The following is a 17,683-nucleotide window of genomic DNA, read 5'->3' on the forward strand; positions in this document are numbered from 1 at the left end:
GTCGGCCTGTACGCTTTTGTGCTGTACGAGTCCCTTCATGTTTTCACTTCACTATCATATCGGAAACAATGGATCTAGGGGTGTTTAGGAGTCTGGAAATCTCGCGTACAGACGTATGACACAAATGACCACGTTCGAAGTCTGTGAGTTCCGCGGAGCGCCCCATTCTGCTCTCTCACGATGTCTAATGACTACCGATGTCGCTGACACGGAGTACCTGGCAGTAGGTGGCAGCACAATGCACCTAATATGGAAAACGTATGTTTTTGGGGGTGTCCGGATAATTTCGATCATATATTGTATTTAGAAATTCTGAGTATGCCGATATGGTATTTATGAAGGCAAACGCTGTCATTAGTTAAAACTTCCGGGATGAGAGGCAGTGGTCGATATGTTAAACTACTTCTTCCTGACGTTTCGTTGCCAACTGCGGGCATTCGGGCAACATCCCCAGAGGTGAGTCAACGACTATATAAACGGGGCATCCACGGCCGGCAGCAAGCCGTTGACTCACCTCGGAAGATGTTTCCCGCAGTTGGCAACGAAACGTCAGGAAGAAGAAGTTTTACAGATCGACCACGTCCTCTCAGCCCGGAAGTTTTAACTAATGAAGACGTTTTCGGCGAAAGCCTATACGTTATGATCAAACGCTGGTGCTGCTGCTTGTAGAGAAGAAGGCAAATGAGTTCCTTATTGCAGAGTACCAGATTCAAGAGTGCTCATTCACATTTTCACCGAACTGCGTGAGGCTTGTGCAGTGCCAATCAGTTATTTCTCATATGAACGTGTAAATGAACAGAATGTGGACGAAGTAGAAGACATTATTCAGTAGGCAGAACGTAGTCTTTCAATAAGGACGTGCAGAATTTCTACACCATTCACTGTTCAACATACAAGAATGTGGCAGACATTACACATAGACAGTCTCTGTCCTCTTCAGTAACAACGGATTCAACACCTCTGAGCTGGAGTTGAAGGTATACGATTGGATTTTTGTTGCTGACCAAATGCAAATCGCCGACTAATCGCATTTATTTAGTGTACCGACGAATCTACTTTCACTCATGTCAGTAACCTTCGTGTCTCGCATCAGTATTTCGGTGAAAACCCACATACCTTTGTGGAGACTCATCTTCACCCCTCTCTGCAAATGTGTGCTGTAGTATGATAGACAATCAGTTGACTAAACCCGTCGTGCTATCACATCGTCTTACAGGGCTTCGTGGCCGAGCGGTTCTAGGCGCTACAGTCTGGAACGGCGCGACCGCTACGGTCGCAGGTTCGAACCGTGCCTCGGGCATGGGTGTGTGTGATGTCCTTAGGTTAGTTAGGTTTAAGTAGTTCTAAGTTCTAGGGGACTGATGACCTCAGAAGTTAAGTCCCATAGTGCTCAGAGCCATTTGAACCTTATAGGGCTTCGTTATCTGGCTTTTCCCGTAAACGAGCTTTCAGCATTGTTGAAAGGGTACAGGGACGGGCACACGCTTGCAACATGACGAGGCTCCTGCAAATTCTAGTCGTCTATTGACACGACATCTGAACCTAACATTCCCCACAAGCTGCGTCGGCAGACGCGGTCGGGTTTCTTGCCCACCAAGATAACTCGGACAGTACACCTTCAAATTCTTGTGCGTACGTATAGTTTAAAGGCAAAATCTACGAAGAAATGGTAAACACAAGAAACAAATTGATCGTTCGGACTATGAATAATGACGTCTTCATAAAAGAACGCCAAGACGATCTCGGAAGAGCTCGACGTGGCGCTGCCAAGAGAATTTGAAAGTGGATTGAAATCGGAGGTAGAATTTTAAAAGAACTAAACTTGTAACTTAAATATTTGCCTTTTCTTAATACCTTCTGTGAGCATTGTTTGGATTACTTTCAATAGCTGTATATCTGTAATCAATAAAAACTCGACACTTGTTTTATGGAATTTTGTATTGGACCTCTACATTACTTCCACGTCTTCATAGACTTCGTACGGCCCAAGATGCAGGTACTGTTAAAGTAGGCAGCTTGATGTATAAGAAAGGCATTAAGATCAACGTGTCACGACTGGCTGTATATAGACACGAAATCCGGCTTTCCATTACGAGCAGTATGTCGTCCTAGGGTTCTTTTCGCACCCTTCACGTGAACCTGTGGATGATTACTCGAACATGTCCCGAATTCGACCTTCTCGGCTATTTTGTAAATTTATCACCTGTCTAGCTGTGGAGGACACTTTGATCCTATAGGACAAGAAAGAAGGTTTTGTGTGTAGCTCTGTGTCAGAGCACGTGCCCCACAGCGTTTGCTGCTGCCTGCTGGTTGCGTTCTGGCGTCCGCCACAGCTTTGCAACACTCGTACCGTATATATGTCAGTTAAACCCTTGACGGCTGCGATTTATGGTCCGCTTGCGTCGATTGCTTTACGGCTGCACAAACGCTTCGCACGGGATGCGAGATTTCTGAATGTATGCGTTCAGAATTGTCTCGTTCTCATAGCATAAATCACAATTCATTTGCGTGGGACGCAAATCGCTTGCCGGAATATCCAGCTGTTGCTGAGAGCTACTGCACGTTCGCTGACGTGGGTAAAGCAGGCTCGTGATTTAACGTTCAGCTGGTCGTCTTTCTTCAGTGTTCCGACTTAATTAACTATCGCTGGCCGCGTATCACAGAACAATGAATCGATTATGTGATCGTTCTTCTCGTGTCATGTGTTCAGAAGGTGATGGACACTCCTTATTATGATTGAATCTGGTTGTGCTACACACGAAACTGAAGACATTACGATCCATATGGTAATTGTCTGATTACGCCGTTGACGATCAGTCAGTGGAAATTTTCGTAACGCTAAAAATCGACGAGTACGTACTTGGAGTGATTTAAGGTGGGATGAATACGTAAGTCTAGTTGTAAGAGAGGCATATATCGCAATGGGGTCAGTTGGGATAATTCTAAGCAAACGTTAATTATCTCCGTAGAGATAAATGATAAAATTCTCTTCCTACCTATTCTCAAATAGTTTTTGTCAGTTTGGATGCTTTATCACTGGGAATACAGAGAATACTGAAATAATAGTATCGTGAGACACCGAGAAAGCGTCGCGGACGTCTCTACCAGAGAGACGACGTGCGTCAGAGACTTATTCTTAACATTCTGAGAACGGATATAGCCCAGAAGAGACAAGCTACATCTTATTTCCTCCAACGTGTGTCTCACCAAATGAACGTTGTGGTAAACTCAGAGAAATGGGGGATGTACACAGGCTATACCGCCAGAAAGGGATATGTGATCAATATAAATACAGAAAACTGCAGCCTGTCACTTTTTAGAAATAGTTAGCCGGCCGTTGATGGATGTGTGTGATGTCCTTAGTTTACTTAGGTTTAAGTAGTTCTAAGTCTGATGACCTCAGATGTTAAGTCCCATAGTGCTTAGAGCCATTTGAACGATTTGAAGAAATAGTTGTTTATTCCATAAATCGATTTTCGAACCTTTCCAGGCTCATCTTCAGTGGTGCACAGGAGGTTACATAGCTATTGCAAAGCGTAATGCTGGGTGCTGGCTTGCGACAGTACGGGCAGCTTTATTGTTAATAACCATCTATCTGCTTCCATTGTGATGAACAGATGGTAACACATTACTCACTTTCATAGAATATACATGTATATATACCGTAGTAACAAGCATCAGTTGCACAGCGCATGCTGTATGCTGCAAAGTTTCGTTACTACTGTATACATATACATTAATATTCTATAAAAGTGAGCTACGTGTTACAAACCATTACTTCTAACATCCAACAGTTGTATAGCACATGCTGATGTTGCAATGTTCGTTTTCTGTATTTATATTGAATAAACAGTGTTTAAGGACGTAGCTTTCACCACAAACCGTAAGGTGGCTGGCAGATCAAAGCGTCAAAGAATGAAAGTGTTATTGCTGAAATCAGTGACTTGTCAGAGTTATAATACATGTTTGGGACCGCAGACAGTTTACCAGAAAACCTACAGAAATACTTCGACTTTGTTATTTCCTGTATCTTCTTGTGCTCTTCACGGAACATGTCTAGCGACTCTTGAGTTTAATGTAAAACATCCGAATTTAATAAAATGTGACTGATTTTTTCTTTTTTGCTTCGGTGTATTTATTTCCTGAGTGACTAGATTAGTTGATAAATATCAGTTTCATTAAAGGTAACCTATGGTATGAATTTGTTGTATGCGTTCGTACTACTGCTACTGCGGATTCCCGGATAAGATTTCAAGATTTCACAGTAATGTATCGTGAGAATATTTGGTTAAAAGAGGAGCTGCGTCGTCTCATTTACGTTTCAGCAAGGTAGAGATAACCTCCAACGGAGAAACGCTACACAGTGTCTAGAAACAGTAGTGGGTATTCTGTGCACTTGCATATTGGTGGTGTAAATTCACCGTTCAGAAGAATGGAAGGATAACTCGCGCAGATGTCAGTTAAAACTGGGATGTTTATAGCTTTTTCGCAGTATTAACGACTCGCTAGAAAAGTTAACCTTGCAAGAAACGTTAAAAATACAAGGTATATCGCCGTAGTAGAATCGTGTGGAAATATTGAACCGTCTTGAAGTGGAACAAAGAGAACACTGTTTTTCTTTGACTCCACATTGAATTAATTCTTCAGAATATGTGTGAGACATCATTTATGAGGACCAGTCCATCTGCTTGAAACATTAAACCGCAGGAAGTATATAAAAAAAAATTGTCTGGAAATTCGGTACCGAACACAAGTCTTATTTTTATGCAACGGTTACTCTACGTACTGTTGAAGACTCTGATGGGTACGTCATAGCGTGCGATCTAAGAGGTAGTCTAGCTCATCTGAAGAAATGAAAATCAGCCGATCCAAACATTCCGTTATCATTCAGAAATGGCCAGCTGAGATAAACACGCACGGTTTAGTTTGGAGGCATCTTTAACTCCTGCGCTAGAGAAAAATGGTGCGGCTAAACATGCCGCTTCTTTTTGACAATGTTCTAGCACCTGCCGAGTGTTGCTATTTCATCGGGTCTTTCTGGGGGGGGGGGAGGGGGGGCGGCTATCTCTCTCTCTCAGGCAATATTTCCAGCTGATCGAGCTCCTTTCGGATAATTCTGATAATTCCCTTATGATATCTTTGCCGTCTCGGTTACGTTGTCCCGAACCGCGGAAAACAATTTTCGGGCCAATTTTAGTTTTTTGCCAACCTGTCTTTACAGAAATCGAGCTTCACTCCCTCCTTTCCAGTTCGCATGAAAAATCTGCATGACACTAGCGCAACATTACTTCGCATAAACACTAATGAGAATTATTTCTACGATAAAGACTCACATCAGACACCTTATCAGCAAGTCGGAACCACCTTCACTAGCATCTTGCCAAGAGAACAATGTGGGGCGTCTCATTTTGCCATCGTGTTCGACCACGAGTACATCTACTTCCACATCTGTTCGCTGCAAGCCACCTTCCCGTGTCTGGCGGAGAGTACTTCGTGTAGCACTGACACTTCTCCTCTTTTCTGTTCCAGCCACGAACAGTGTGGGGAGAATGACTGCTGCCAAGAACGACTTTGTGATCTTGGATCTCTCTAATATTTTATTCACGCTCTTTTCACGAGATGAATACATGATGAAACAACATGTTGCCTGACTGTTCTACGAAAGTAAGCTCTCTGGATTTTAACGGTAAGCCAAACTGTCATGCGCTGGAGCTGGATGAACATCTTCGCGATGGTTTCGCACGTACTAAACGAACCCCTCTGGGGTCTCCTCTACTTTCTCTATCAGTATTACATGATAGGGTCCCTGACTGTTAGTACTCAATTACCACGCTGTTTAGCGCCCGAAAACCTCAAACCACACACACACCACACACAGTACTCAATTTCCGGTCGAGCGAGGATTTTTTAAACTTCCTTCGTAATGGCTACACTACATTTTCGGGGAATTCTTCCAGTGCCTCTCAGTATGTCATCTGCTTTTCCTGCGATTTTTTTAGGTTGTCGTTCCGCGTCCCGTGCACATTTTACCACATATTTAATGGATGTGCCTGTTTCCAGTGACTGTTCGGCACTTGTGTACTAAAAAACGTAACGAATATTTCCACTTATTCATGTTCAAGGCGATATATGCGTTTATGTTGAGGATCAAATGCCAATCCAAGAGCGTACGCTTGTGCCAGCGCTTGCGGCAATCTTCGACCTTCTTCGTATATTTCCCTACAGTTTGCTAGCACTGATACCTCTACGCAACAGCATCATATATGAACGGCCTCTTTGACCTTCCGACGTTACCGGCTAGGTCATTTATATGTATATAATATGATCAGTAATACCTCTAAAACATTTTCTTGGGGTATGTTACTTTTACCCCTGAAGATTCATCTCCTTTAAGAACTGCATGATGTGTTCTATTTGCTGCGAACTCTTCAATCTCATCAGAGTTCTGGTGCGATGTTCTATTTACTTCTGGTTTGTTCACTGGGCGACATTACGCAAACATATCAAATGCCTTCCAAAAGCCAAGACACAGAGCATCAGCCTAGTATCTGCTGCCTTGTGAGTCTCGTGCACGAAGAGAGTGAGCTGGGATCCTAAGATCCTGCTTCCTACAGAGATTTTCAACTTAGAGAAAGGTCATCGAATTCGATTGTAGAAGGTGCTCCAAAGTACTGTAACATATTGAACATGTTGACAGACATCGGGCCTATGGGTCCTAAGGGCGCCCGGCACTGTCTGCTGCTACTGAGTTACTCCTTCCGCTGCTGTTTATGGCAAAAGAAACTGTTCTGAACGCGAAAATTTCCCTCTTTAAAGAAGAAACGTACCTCTGCCCTCAGCAAAATTAAGAACAGTTTTTAATGTGACTGGAGACACTGCAGAGATCGTACAAATTGTGAATTTCAGAATTTTAAGTGAATTTTGAAGGAGATAGAAATGTTAAACGTCAAATTTATGGGCAGTTGAATACTGGAAAAACTGCAAAAAATGCTGTTTTCCAAAATGCTAATGCATAGCAAGCGCAGTGACTTTGGAAACATCAGTTGCTGAGAAGATGAGCAGGAGGGGAGGAGGGGGGGCTAACAAGAAGCACTTGTTCCCTTCCCCCCCCCCCCCCTCTCTCTGAAAAGAAAAGAAATCTTGAGTAGAGCTTTTTATGTAAGTCTTGAGTGGACAGCTATCCGTTATGTGGCATATAGGTAACGAGTTTTTGGAGTCACCTATAAAATTTAGTTCTTATGGCATGAGACGTCTCGAAACGGGCCAGCACATTCATGTAAAAAAGACAATTTTAGAGTCTTGCCGGTACCGCCTCCCTCCCCACTGATAAATTTCTAAGGACGCACAAGAATGCCGAGACGGATTTCTTGGTAAGCCAGTAATTTTCGAGATACGATGTGATAAGTTTAAAGGTGTTTTCTGTGCGGCAAAAAATACACCTGTTTGGGGAAAAAAAGTAACGCTGGTACTAATTATAATTTAAAACATATTCTTGACATAGAAATACCTTAGAAACCTATACTATACGGTAATTTCAGAGTTCCTGTCTGATTTTTGTAGGAGAAAGAGATTTTAAAGCGAGTTCCTATGGGTGCGGGGAGTAGAGCGATGTGGTGGCTCGCATCGGACAGTACTCATCACAACCATACGCTTTGTAGGGGTACAGACAGCGATACCGGTAGGACGTGTAGAATCTTGCCCTCACCGGTCTCTGTTGGACCAAGGAAGTGAGCTGAGCTTTTGGCGTGCATTTAGTATGTTTGTGAAGTCGGGACACTGAGTGAATAAGGACGAGTCGGGACGAGCAAACGATGACGCGAATTGCAGCGCGAACGATATATTCCATAATTAGTATCGTGAAGAATGGAACAAGAGGAGAGAGTGTTGTCTCTAGAGTACCTAGAAACACACAATGTTTTTGGTGGACACTTCGGTCTAGTGACTGATATTAGAATCAGTTGAAGGAATACGCACTACAGACCGCCATAAACAGTTCGTCATTCTTCTACAGTTATTGTTGTTGTTAGACATGAGGTTGTGTTTCTCGCAGCATTTGTAAATACTTCGCGTTATACACATTTAACCGCCACATAATACAGGGTGTCCGGTCTAGAGGAATACGAAACCATTTGTTTATATTTCAGTATGCATTAAGGCTTATAACTTCATTTGTCCAACACTGTACAGAAGAGCTCAAACATTTTTATGCATGTCGTTACAGTTCAATGTGGGCCCCGTTTGTAGCTCGACGGACATCGAAACGATACTCCACTTCTCTCCACGTGTTCATAAGTATGACTGTATTATGATCACTACCGTGACGTAGATCCCTTGCCTCAAATCTACCAGATATCGAACCCTTGTTCTGTAAATAATGTCCTTGATAAGGCACTGAAATCCAGCGGAATCAGACCCGGGGACTGAGTAACCCACTTTCCAATCCAGTGCTCAGAAAACGTCTCATGAAGAAATGTGGTGACGTCCCCACGATATTAGGGGTAAGGCGGGGCGGGGCGGGGGGGGGGGGGGGGGGGCGGCTGCACAGTGCTGCCAGCAATTGACGTCGGTAGGCATCTGTGGAAATGCGTAGTCCGCCAACATAGGTGTATCCTGTCACTGGCGCGAATGCACCACGCGACTCAGCGCATTTGATGAAATGGTGAGAATCAGATCTTGGAGAGTATCACTATCGACTGCGTATTTACCCAGCAACGTAAAAGGTAGTGTTCTTTCGCTATAAGGATTTGTTTGTGATTACCTTTAGCCCAGACAGCTAGCGTATTAAACATATTGGGGTATACTGTTACTTCTGTAGTTAGAGAATTTTATGGTGAGCAAAAGGCCATGTATTTTTGGAACAGTTTATATAACTGCGTCGGTCGAGCACCATCTTGTACCTTAAAACAGAAGGTCTATTACCATGGGGCATGTGATACCAGCAAATGAACTGAATATCTATAATGTCTACATAGTTGTATCTGTATTGAACATAGAAATTTGTGTCAGATTCCGATAGCTTCTATGTCAAAACGTACATGACTTGTAACTGGTTTTTGATAACACTTCTGCTTAATGTAATTTCGCTTACTGATGATGGGTGTATAGTAGAGTAGTAATATAATAGATAGACTGTTAAGTACAGTACTGACAATATTTTTTGACTGCAGTGCTTTTAAATTTCAATGGAATATTTGATCATAGGTACATGAGCATGTTGTACCTTTTTCAGAAAAAAGTGCAGCAGATAAAAAGTCTGTGGCATTATCAAAAATTGAATAAGAAAATATGACTTGTATCGATATATAAGAAGCTGGTGTATGTACGTACTGGCAGACTTTTCGCAATAACCACATTCGTGGCCGTGGTGGTAGCTAGCTGTTAGTAACCGAGCGAGGTGGCGCAGTGGTTAGACACTGGACTCGCAATCGGGAGGACGACGGTTCAACCCCGCGTCCGGCCATCCTGATTTAGGTTTTCCGTGATTTCCCTAAATCGCTCCAGGCAAATGCCGGGATGGTTCCTTTCAAAGGGCACGGCCGACTTCCTTCCCCGTCCTTCCCTAATCCGATGAGACCGATGACCTCGCTGTCGGGTCTCCTTCCCCGAAACAACCAACTAGCTGTTAGTAAGGTAGTTTGGTCGCTTTGCGTGGCATTGGGTGAGTGTGGCGATCGAAAATCGGCGAAATATGTAGCAATAAATGCGCTTATGAAATTCTATATACGTGCACTCTGTGGCATACGAACTTTACCCACATGTGGTAATGCGTCTATTGTTTTCTTCGCCCGACATAGTACGATGCTTGCGCGGTTTCGTATTCAGACTTTAATAACGACGTGTCATATCAAATAGATCCGTTGTTAATCTCTCAGAAGGTTTTCGTCAATCACACTTCACCGACGATCAACAGCGACAAAAAGAAAATAATGCAGATAGACTCAAAGATAAAAATACTCGTAACTAACAAATGAACAGTGGAAAAAATGGTTCAAATGGCTCTGAGCACTATGGGACTCAACTGCTGAGGTCATTAGTCCCCTAGAACTTAGAACTAGTTAAACCTAACTAACCTAAGGACATCACAAACATCCATGCCCGAGGCAGGATTCGAACCTGCGACCGTAGCGGTCTTGCGGTTCCAGACTGCAGCGCCTTTAACCGCACGGCCACTTCGGCCGGCAACAGTGGAACGGTACACTATAGTGATTTGGGATAAATATCTTGCTTATTCATCTTGAGTATAATAAAACTAAACTCCGCCCGAACAAGCTATGAAGGCCCAACGGGATCGACCGACCGCCATCTCATCCTCAGTCTACAGGCGTCACTGGATGCGGATATGGAGGGGCATGTGGTCAGCACACCGCTCTTCCGGCCGTATGTCAGTTTACGAGACCGGAGCCGCTACTTCTCAGTCAAGTAGCTCCTCAGTTTGCCTCACAAGGGCTGAGTACACCCCGCTTGCCAACAGCGCTCGGCAGACCGGATGGTCACCCATCCAAGTGCTAGCCCAGCTCGAATCCTGAGTATACTCCTTTTCATAATTTAGCACGTTTTCTCCAAGCATTTCACTTATTCTTCTCTTGCATTATTCTTCGTGAATATAATCATCCATCACAGTATGGATGAAACACGTTGAGGACTCAATCACCATTACATTGCATCGTGAATGAAACAAAAACTTTTTCACATATACGGTAAAACTCGTAAGTCATATATTATTTAGCTTTACCTGAGAGTATTTATTGCTCCATAATTTGCGGATTTTTGCCCGTCACACTCACCCACTGCCACGCACTGCGACCAAACTACCTTACTAACAGGATAACAGCTTTCATAACATCCTTAGTGAGGTATACGTCTGTGTGCATCTCATGTCTAACATGGTACAGTCAATCGGGGTAACTTTGTACCACTTTTTACTATTTTTTGAAATTACTGACAAAAAATAAATTACACATTACAAAAGGCACTGTAACATTTTACATCTATAGTCACTGAGTGTTTGGAAAAGTGAAATTGTGTACTAACTGTCCTATTTGAGTAATTTTTAATTTTAATACTGGTACAAAATTACATTGTTATCCAGAATAACTTTAGACCAGTTTTAAAAACGAAACAATTTTTCCTATGTCTAATGCTCTGGGTAAATTTGGATAGTGCCAGAAGAAAGTCAGATGATAATAAAAAGTAAAAAGAAACGGTGATAATCCAGTACTGCAGGTTTACTTTGAAATATAAAGATATTTGTATCGACCTGGTATTGTTCACCTTAAATCACATTCGCCAGAAGCTCTCTTCACAGCCAACGCTATTGAAGGATAATCACAATCCTAAGAAATTGCAGGAAGTTGGAAAGATAACTGAATTACTAGCTAGAAATCACAAAGGTAAAAAGAGCTGTTTCTTTTAGTACAAAATAACGCAAGTAGCTGGAGAAGCAGCCATTTGAAACAAAAGTGGTACGTGGTACAAAGATACACTAACTGGTGAAAAGTTACACTGATTGACTGTACTCATTCCTTCTCCCATGCCATATATTCTGGCCTGGCCAAAGCCGGATTCCTCAGCTAGTAAAATACTGTTACAGAACTGGCTAGAGGAGAAAGCCTGAAAACTGTACCAAGCAACAACGATCTCCCCTATATTTTTCTTTATGGCGGCCGAATGGAATCAAAGAGAACAGTGGCTAAATCAGTGAAAATGTGCGTAATATATGTGTTCATGTTCTCTGCGCTTTCTCATGAAGCCAAGGTATATTAATCACAGTGTTAACCATAAACTGTAATATCAAGATCCCTTGTTATCGAAGTATGTCCATTGAACTGACTGTGTGAATCATGAAATTCTTCTAGATAAGCTGAAGTATTGTAGTATGTTGGAACAGTGCACAAATGGTGTGATTCATATTTAACTGGAAGAATGCAGAAGGTTGAAATTAACAGTACATTTAGTAAGCAAAAATCAGCAGTCATCTAACTGGGTGGGTATCAAATTGCTTAAAACCATTTGTAGACATGGACTTCGAACAGAAGTCTGTTGCTAAGACAGAACATTCAAAATTTCTGGGTGTGTTTATTGATGAGGAATAGAATGGGAAGGAACACATTGATGATCTGCTGAAACGTTTGAATTCCGATACTTAAGCTATTAGGGGTATTGCAAATTTTGGTGATAAACATATCAGTAAATTAGCTTACTATGCCTATTTTGATTCACTGGTTTCATATGACATCAGTTTTTGGGTAATTCATCATTAAGAGAAAAAGTATTCACTGTACAAAAGCTTGCAATCAGAATAGTAGCTTGAGCCCACCCACGATCACCTTGCAGACATTTGTTAAGGAACTGGGAATATTCACACTACCTTCACAATACATATATTCACTTACGAAATTTGTTATTAATAACCCATTCCAGTTAAAAAATAATCGCAAAGTGCGTGGCTACAACACTAGAAGAAAGGTTGATCTCCACTATTCTGGATTAAATCTGACATTGGCAGAGAAAGGGATGGATTATGCTGCCACAAAAATCTTTGGTCATTTACCAAGTGGTATTCAAAGTTTGACAGGTAGCCATCCAGCACTTATCTCCTTCTAATCAATAGATGAATTTTTAGATATGATGTAATTGGAAAACAATTATATCGTGTAAAGAAAGACTGGGAGCACAGTTCTCACATAGGCACACGACTATGGAAGTTATTACAGTGATATGTTGTAACCACTATTTTATTTCGATGGAAGATGCGGTGGTGGGAAGACCCTTAGCGATTAGCAAACATAAGAAAATAACGTTTTAAAAATATATACTTGAATAATACTGAGACAGAAAAGGTCAAAAGAGCTAAGAAGAAATATGAAGTTATCTGACGTGTATTGTCTATCAATGTTTAACTCTCTGCTGTTCAGTTCTCCGGCTGCTAAGCTTCGACTATCATTTTGTTATGTTCATGTATTGTGATAAGAGAAAAATATAACTGTTATCAAAAACAAGAGTATTGGGAAAATATTTGCAGAAAAAGGAATTCTGAGTATGAACAAATTTCGCTGCTTCTGCGAGCGACGATTAATATTTCTGTTTGCGTTTACGAGCTAGCCAGCAATTTTCATCATAAATACTGGCTTTTACGGAATTGTCATTTAACTTGTGGGAAATTAATGTTTTCACAATTACGAAAGTGCATTTTAATTTGAAAGACTCAGAAATATTAACAAAATATTTGGGAAACTAACTTTGATTTCGGTATAGCTTCTTCCGTAGAACTGTTTACGTGCGTTTCAGAGCGAATGCACGCAGGCTACGGAACTCTGCTTTACAGCGACAAATTCATTTAAGGGGCTCCGGAAAGGCTCAAAATCATGAAAAGTTCAATTTTTACTTTTTTGCGTTTTCTGAATCTGCAGACTATTACCTTTTAAAAGATATATAATTTATTCAATTCCGAAGACTACAACTATTTTTAAATTTTTTTTGAAATGTGTTCTACATGGGCGTGACCCACTGTGGCGCTGTTAAACTGCTGCCAAATGGTGTTATTATTAACGTCCGTGTTCATCAGGTACATTTTAGTGATGTGAGATAAAGTATGTGTTGTGGCTAACCTGTGATGGTTCAATATATATCGCTGGTGTGATTGTCGATTGTTTCATGTTTATTTACTCTGTCGTTATCTCGAAAATATTCGTAATTAATTCTGTTTCTTGAGTCTCTGTTTTGTTGAAGTATAATAATGAGTAAAAGTAAAGTTATTAGAAATCCTCTGAAGGCTTTTAAGAAAAGGAGAAATGTTGGAAAGCCAAAGGTATGTGTTATTACTGTAAACAATAAAGACGATGAAAATCCCCAACATAGCTTGTGTCCCAAAGAAGAAGACAGTTGGTGTAAATATAACAAAGGATTGCTAACTGGTGAAGTGTACACTCATAAGCATAGTCTGCCTCATGCAATAATGGAGGTGATAAAACCTATTTTCAGAGACTTAGCAGCCCCTGAACTGTTGAAAAAGTGTATTCACGGAAAAACTCAAAACCCCAATGAAAGTGTAAATAGTGTTATATGGTCGAGAATCCCCAAGACTGTATTTGTTGGAATAGAAACACTTCACTTTGGTGTGTATGATGCTGTTGCGACTTTCAATGATGGCAACATTGTAAGGTGCAAGGTATTTAGAAATATGGGAATGAAGAAGATAGGTTCTAACATGGTACGAGCGATGCTTGCTTTAGACAAGGAACGCCTTCGGGCTGCAGACAGGGCTGTAAAGAGTCTAGAAATACAAGCAAGAGTAAACAGGAGGAGGAAGAAGAGGAAGCTGGAGGAGGAGTTTGCAGAGGATGAAGATAATCCATCCTATGGACCTGGAATGCACTAAGAAGTTAATCCAATCTTTGTCGCTCGATTCCCAAAACTTTTATTTTCTCATACTAATTACATGTTTTCTAAGGATCTTCCAAACATATTTGTTTCAAACTTTCAGTAAATGTTACACAGTACCTTCTGCAGAATTTAACACAGCCTTTTTCCAAAAAACTGTATATTTTTGAATATATAAATAAAAAATTGCAAAAAAATGTTGTGAATTTTCATTACAATTGAAAAAAAATCATCTTTAATAACTGAACTAAAATTTTGTAAAATCCCTGTGTTAAGTTGTAGCCCATATTCCAATAAATAATCTGTAAAAAGTTCAACTTCCTACCTCAAATACTTTGTGAGGAAAGATGTAATTTATGAGCGTTATTTTAACATTGCAAGTATAGGGCGTTCCGGAGCCCCTTAAAGGGCTATGTAATATGACTGTAGCATTCCCGTGAAGTTCTTTTTATCGCAAGCCAGAAATGCGCTCGCCTAAGCAATAACCCGCGTAATTAATTCGCACGCACGTACAACATTGAAGGAGACGGCACAATGTGTAGCTTTGGAGTAAGTCGTCTGGTAATGTGTCTGTAGCCATTGTCATGCCGAATCAGTACGACAGTAAACAATTGATGAAAATTGTTAACTAGCCAATGAACAGTACATAAGACGGTCAAGCGACAGATCGCCTTAAACCCTAGGACGCGTCAGATGTAAATGAGAGTGGAGGCGGTACGCACCTCGTGCTGGCGGCGGCGGGCGAGCAGCTCTGCGCGCGCCTCCTGGATGGCCTCCCACAGCTTGGCCTCGGACAGGATCTGCCGGCTGAGGTCCGCCACGGCCGGCTCAGAGTTCATCTCCAGCAGCGTGCCCACGCTCTCGTCCGACCGCTTCTTGCCGCACCCTGCAACACCGAAGACACTGCCATCAGCCGACACTTCCTCACCGCACACAGAAGACGCAGGGGTCTGTGTTGAAGAGCAAGCTCACCCGACAAAATATTACTTAGCCTCTTAAAAGAACCCGGGGGTAAGCCGGTTCGACTCCTGATCGCAGAAAAACTTTTCACTGCCAGTATTTGGCTAGCAAGGGGAAGAGAGGTGGTGGCGAAAAGTTCTTGATCACTAGACTTTGCGCCAGCATCCTTGTTTAATACCAAACCTCTCTGAAGTGTTTCATGAAGTGAGGGCATGTGAGGTTGCTGATGGTGAACCGTCCGTCGGATGGGTACGTTAAGCTTGGCGACCCCCTATGTGCTACTCGCGAAGAATAGGCTATGTGCTGACATTGTTCGATGTAGTAAATTCATCCATAGCGAGAAATACACTACCGGCCATTAAAATTGCTACATCACGAAAATGACGTGCTACAGACGCGAAATTTAACCGACAGGAAGAAGATGCTGTGATATGCAAATGATTAGCTTTTCAGAGCATTCACACAAGGTTGGCGACGGTGGCGACACCTACAACGTGCTGACATGAGGAAAGTTTCCAACCGATTTCTCATTCACAAACAGCAGTTGACCGGCGTTGCCTGGTGAAACGTTGTTGTGATGCCTCGTGTAAGGAGGAGAAATGCGTACCATCACGTTTCCGACTTTGATAAAGGTCGGATTGTAGCCTATCGCGATTGCGGTTTATCGTATCGCGACATTGCTGCTCGTGTTGGTCGAGATCCAATGACTGTGTAATCGGTGGATTCAGGAACGCAATACGGAACGCCGTGCTGGATCCCAACGGCCTCGTATCACTAGCAGTCGAGATGACAGGCATCTTATCCGCATGGCTGTAACGGATCGTGCAGCCACGTCTCGATCCCTGAGTCAACAGATGGGGACGTTTGCTAGACAACAACAATCTGCACGAACAGTTCGACGACGCTTGCAGCAGCATGGACTATCAGCTCGGAGACCATGGCTGCGGTTACGCTTGACGCTGCATCACAGACAGGAGCGCCTGCGATGGTGTACTCAACGACGAACCTGGGTGCACGAATGGCAAAACGTCATTTTTTCGGATGAATCCAGGTTCTGTTTACAGCATCATGATGGTCGCATCTGTGTTTGGCGACATCGCGGTGAACGCACATTGGAAGCTTGTATTCGTCATCGCCATACTGGCATATCACCCGGCGTGATGGTATAGGGTGCCATTGGTTACACTTCTTGTTCGCATTGACGGCACTTTGAACAGTGGACGTTACATTTCAGATGTGTTACGACCCGTGGCTCTACCCTTCATTCGATCCCTGCGAAACCCTACATTTCAGAAGGATAATGCACGACCGCATGTTGCAGGTTCTGTACGGGCCTTTCTGGATACACAAAATGTTCGACTGCTGCCTTGGCCATCACATTCTCCAGATCTCTCACTAATTGAAAACGTCTGGTCAATGGTAGCCGAGCAACTGGCTCGTCACAATACGCCAGTCACTACTCTTGATGAAGTGTGGTATCATGTTGAAGCTGCATGGGCAGCTGTACCTGTACACGCCATCCGAGCTCTGTTTGACTCAAAGCCGAGGCGTATCAAGGCCGTTATTACGGCCAGAGGTGGTTGTTCTGGGTGCTGATTTCTCAGGATCTATGCACCCAAATTGCGTGAAAATGTAATCACATGTCAGTTCTAGTATAATATATTTGTCCAATGAATACCCGTTTATCATATGCATTTCTTCTTGATGTACCAATTTTAATGACCAGTAGTGTATGACCGCTGAAAATAATTAAAAACATGCAAGCTGATCTTGTTGGAGTGCCGGATGAGCTTGATTGTTATCACTTTAACTGCTCACGTGCTAAATAAAAGGCACGATAAAGTTTTTCTTCTGAGCTGTATTGCACTACACATTAGTCGCATGTGGTAAGGCTGACGATATCTGAAAACGAGAGACGTGGCACAAACCGGCGCTCCACTTTGCTGTACGCAACAACTAAAAAATCATATAATGAAAAATCAGTAAGATATAAACTACGAGAGGAACAAAAAAAAATAGTTTCTGCTTCATTGATTGAAGAAGTACTATGTTGGTTATAGGGAGATTTGTACTGACCAGTGAAGGCGTTGCAGAAGGGTCTCTTCATTTTTGCTTCAAACAATCGATTGAGGAACGGCGAGTCCATATCCTGCAACGATAAAACATCGACATTAATGTCACTGAAGACATATCAATTCCGTGAGCAATTAACATAATCAATATGGATTTGATTGATGATTTCCCATTAAAAATTGACGTGATGGACGGAAGATTACGAGTAATATTTTCAAATTGCTTCGAAAGTACGTACACGTCACAATTTCCGGATACTATCGGCCGAGGT

The 17,683-nt window shown here is 42.3% G+C and overlaps 1 protein-coding gene across 1 annotated transcript in view; it reads right to left on the reverse strand.

Annotated features, from left to right (window-relative positions):
• LOC126236124 (cardioactive peptide) overlaps window positions 1-17,683 on the reverse strand; it is a 391,608-nt gene that overhangs the window by 11,225 nt on the left and 362,700 nt on the right. The window contains exons 3-4 of the mRNA XM_049945201.1: window positions 17,416-17,488; window positions 15,102-15,265 (exon numbers count right to left, since the gene is read on the reverse strand). Of these exons, the coding sequence (XP_049801158.1) occupies window positions 15,102-15,265; window positions 17,416-17,488 (237 nt within the window). The remainder of the gene's footprint in view (window positions 1-15,101; window positions 15,266-17,415; window positions 17,489-17,683) is intronic.

The sequence above is a fragment of the Schistocerca nitens genome, chromosome 1, assembly GCF_023898315.1.
Source record: "Schistocerca nitens isolate TAMUIC-IGC-003100 chromosome 1, iqSchNite1.1, whole genome shotgun sequence".
In the NCBI taxonomy this organism is placed as follows: domain Eukaryota; kingdom Metazoa; phylum Arthropoda; class Insecta; order Orthoptera; family Acrididae; genus Schistocerca; species Schistocerca nitens.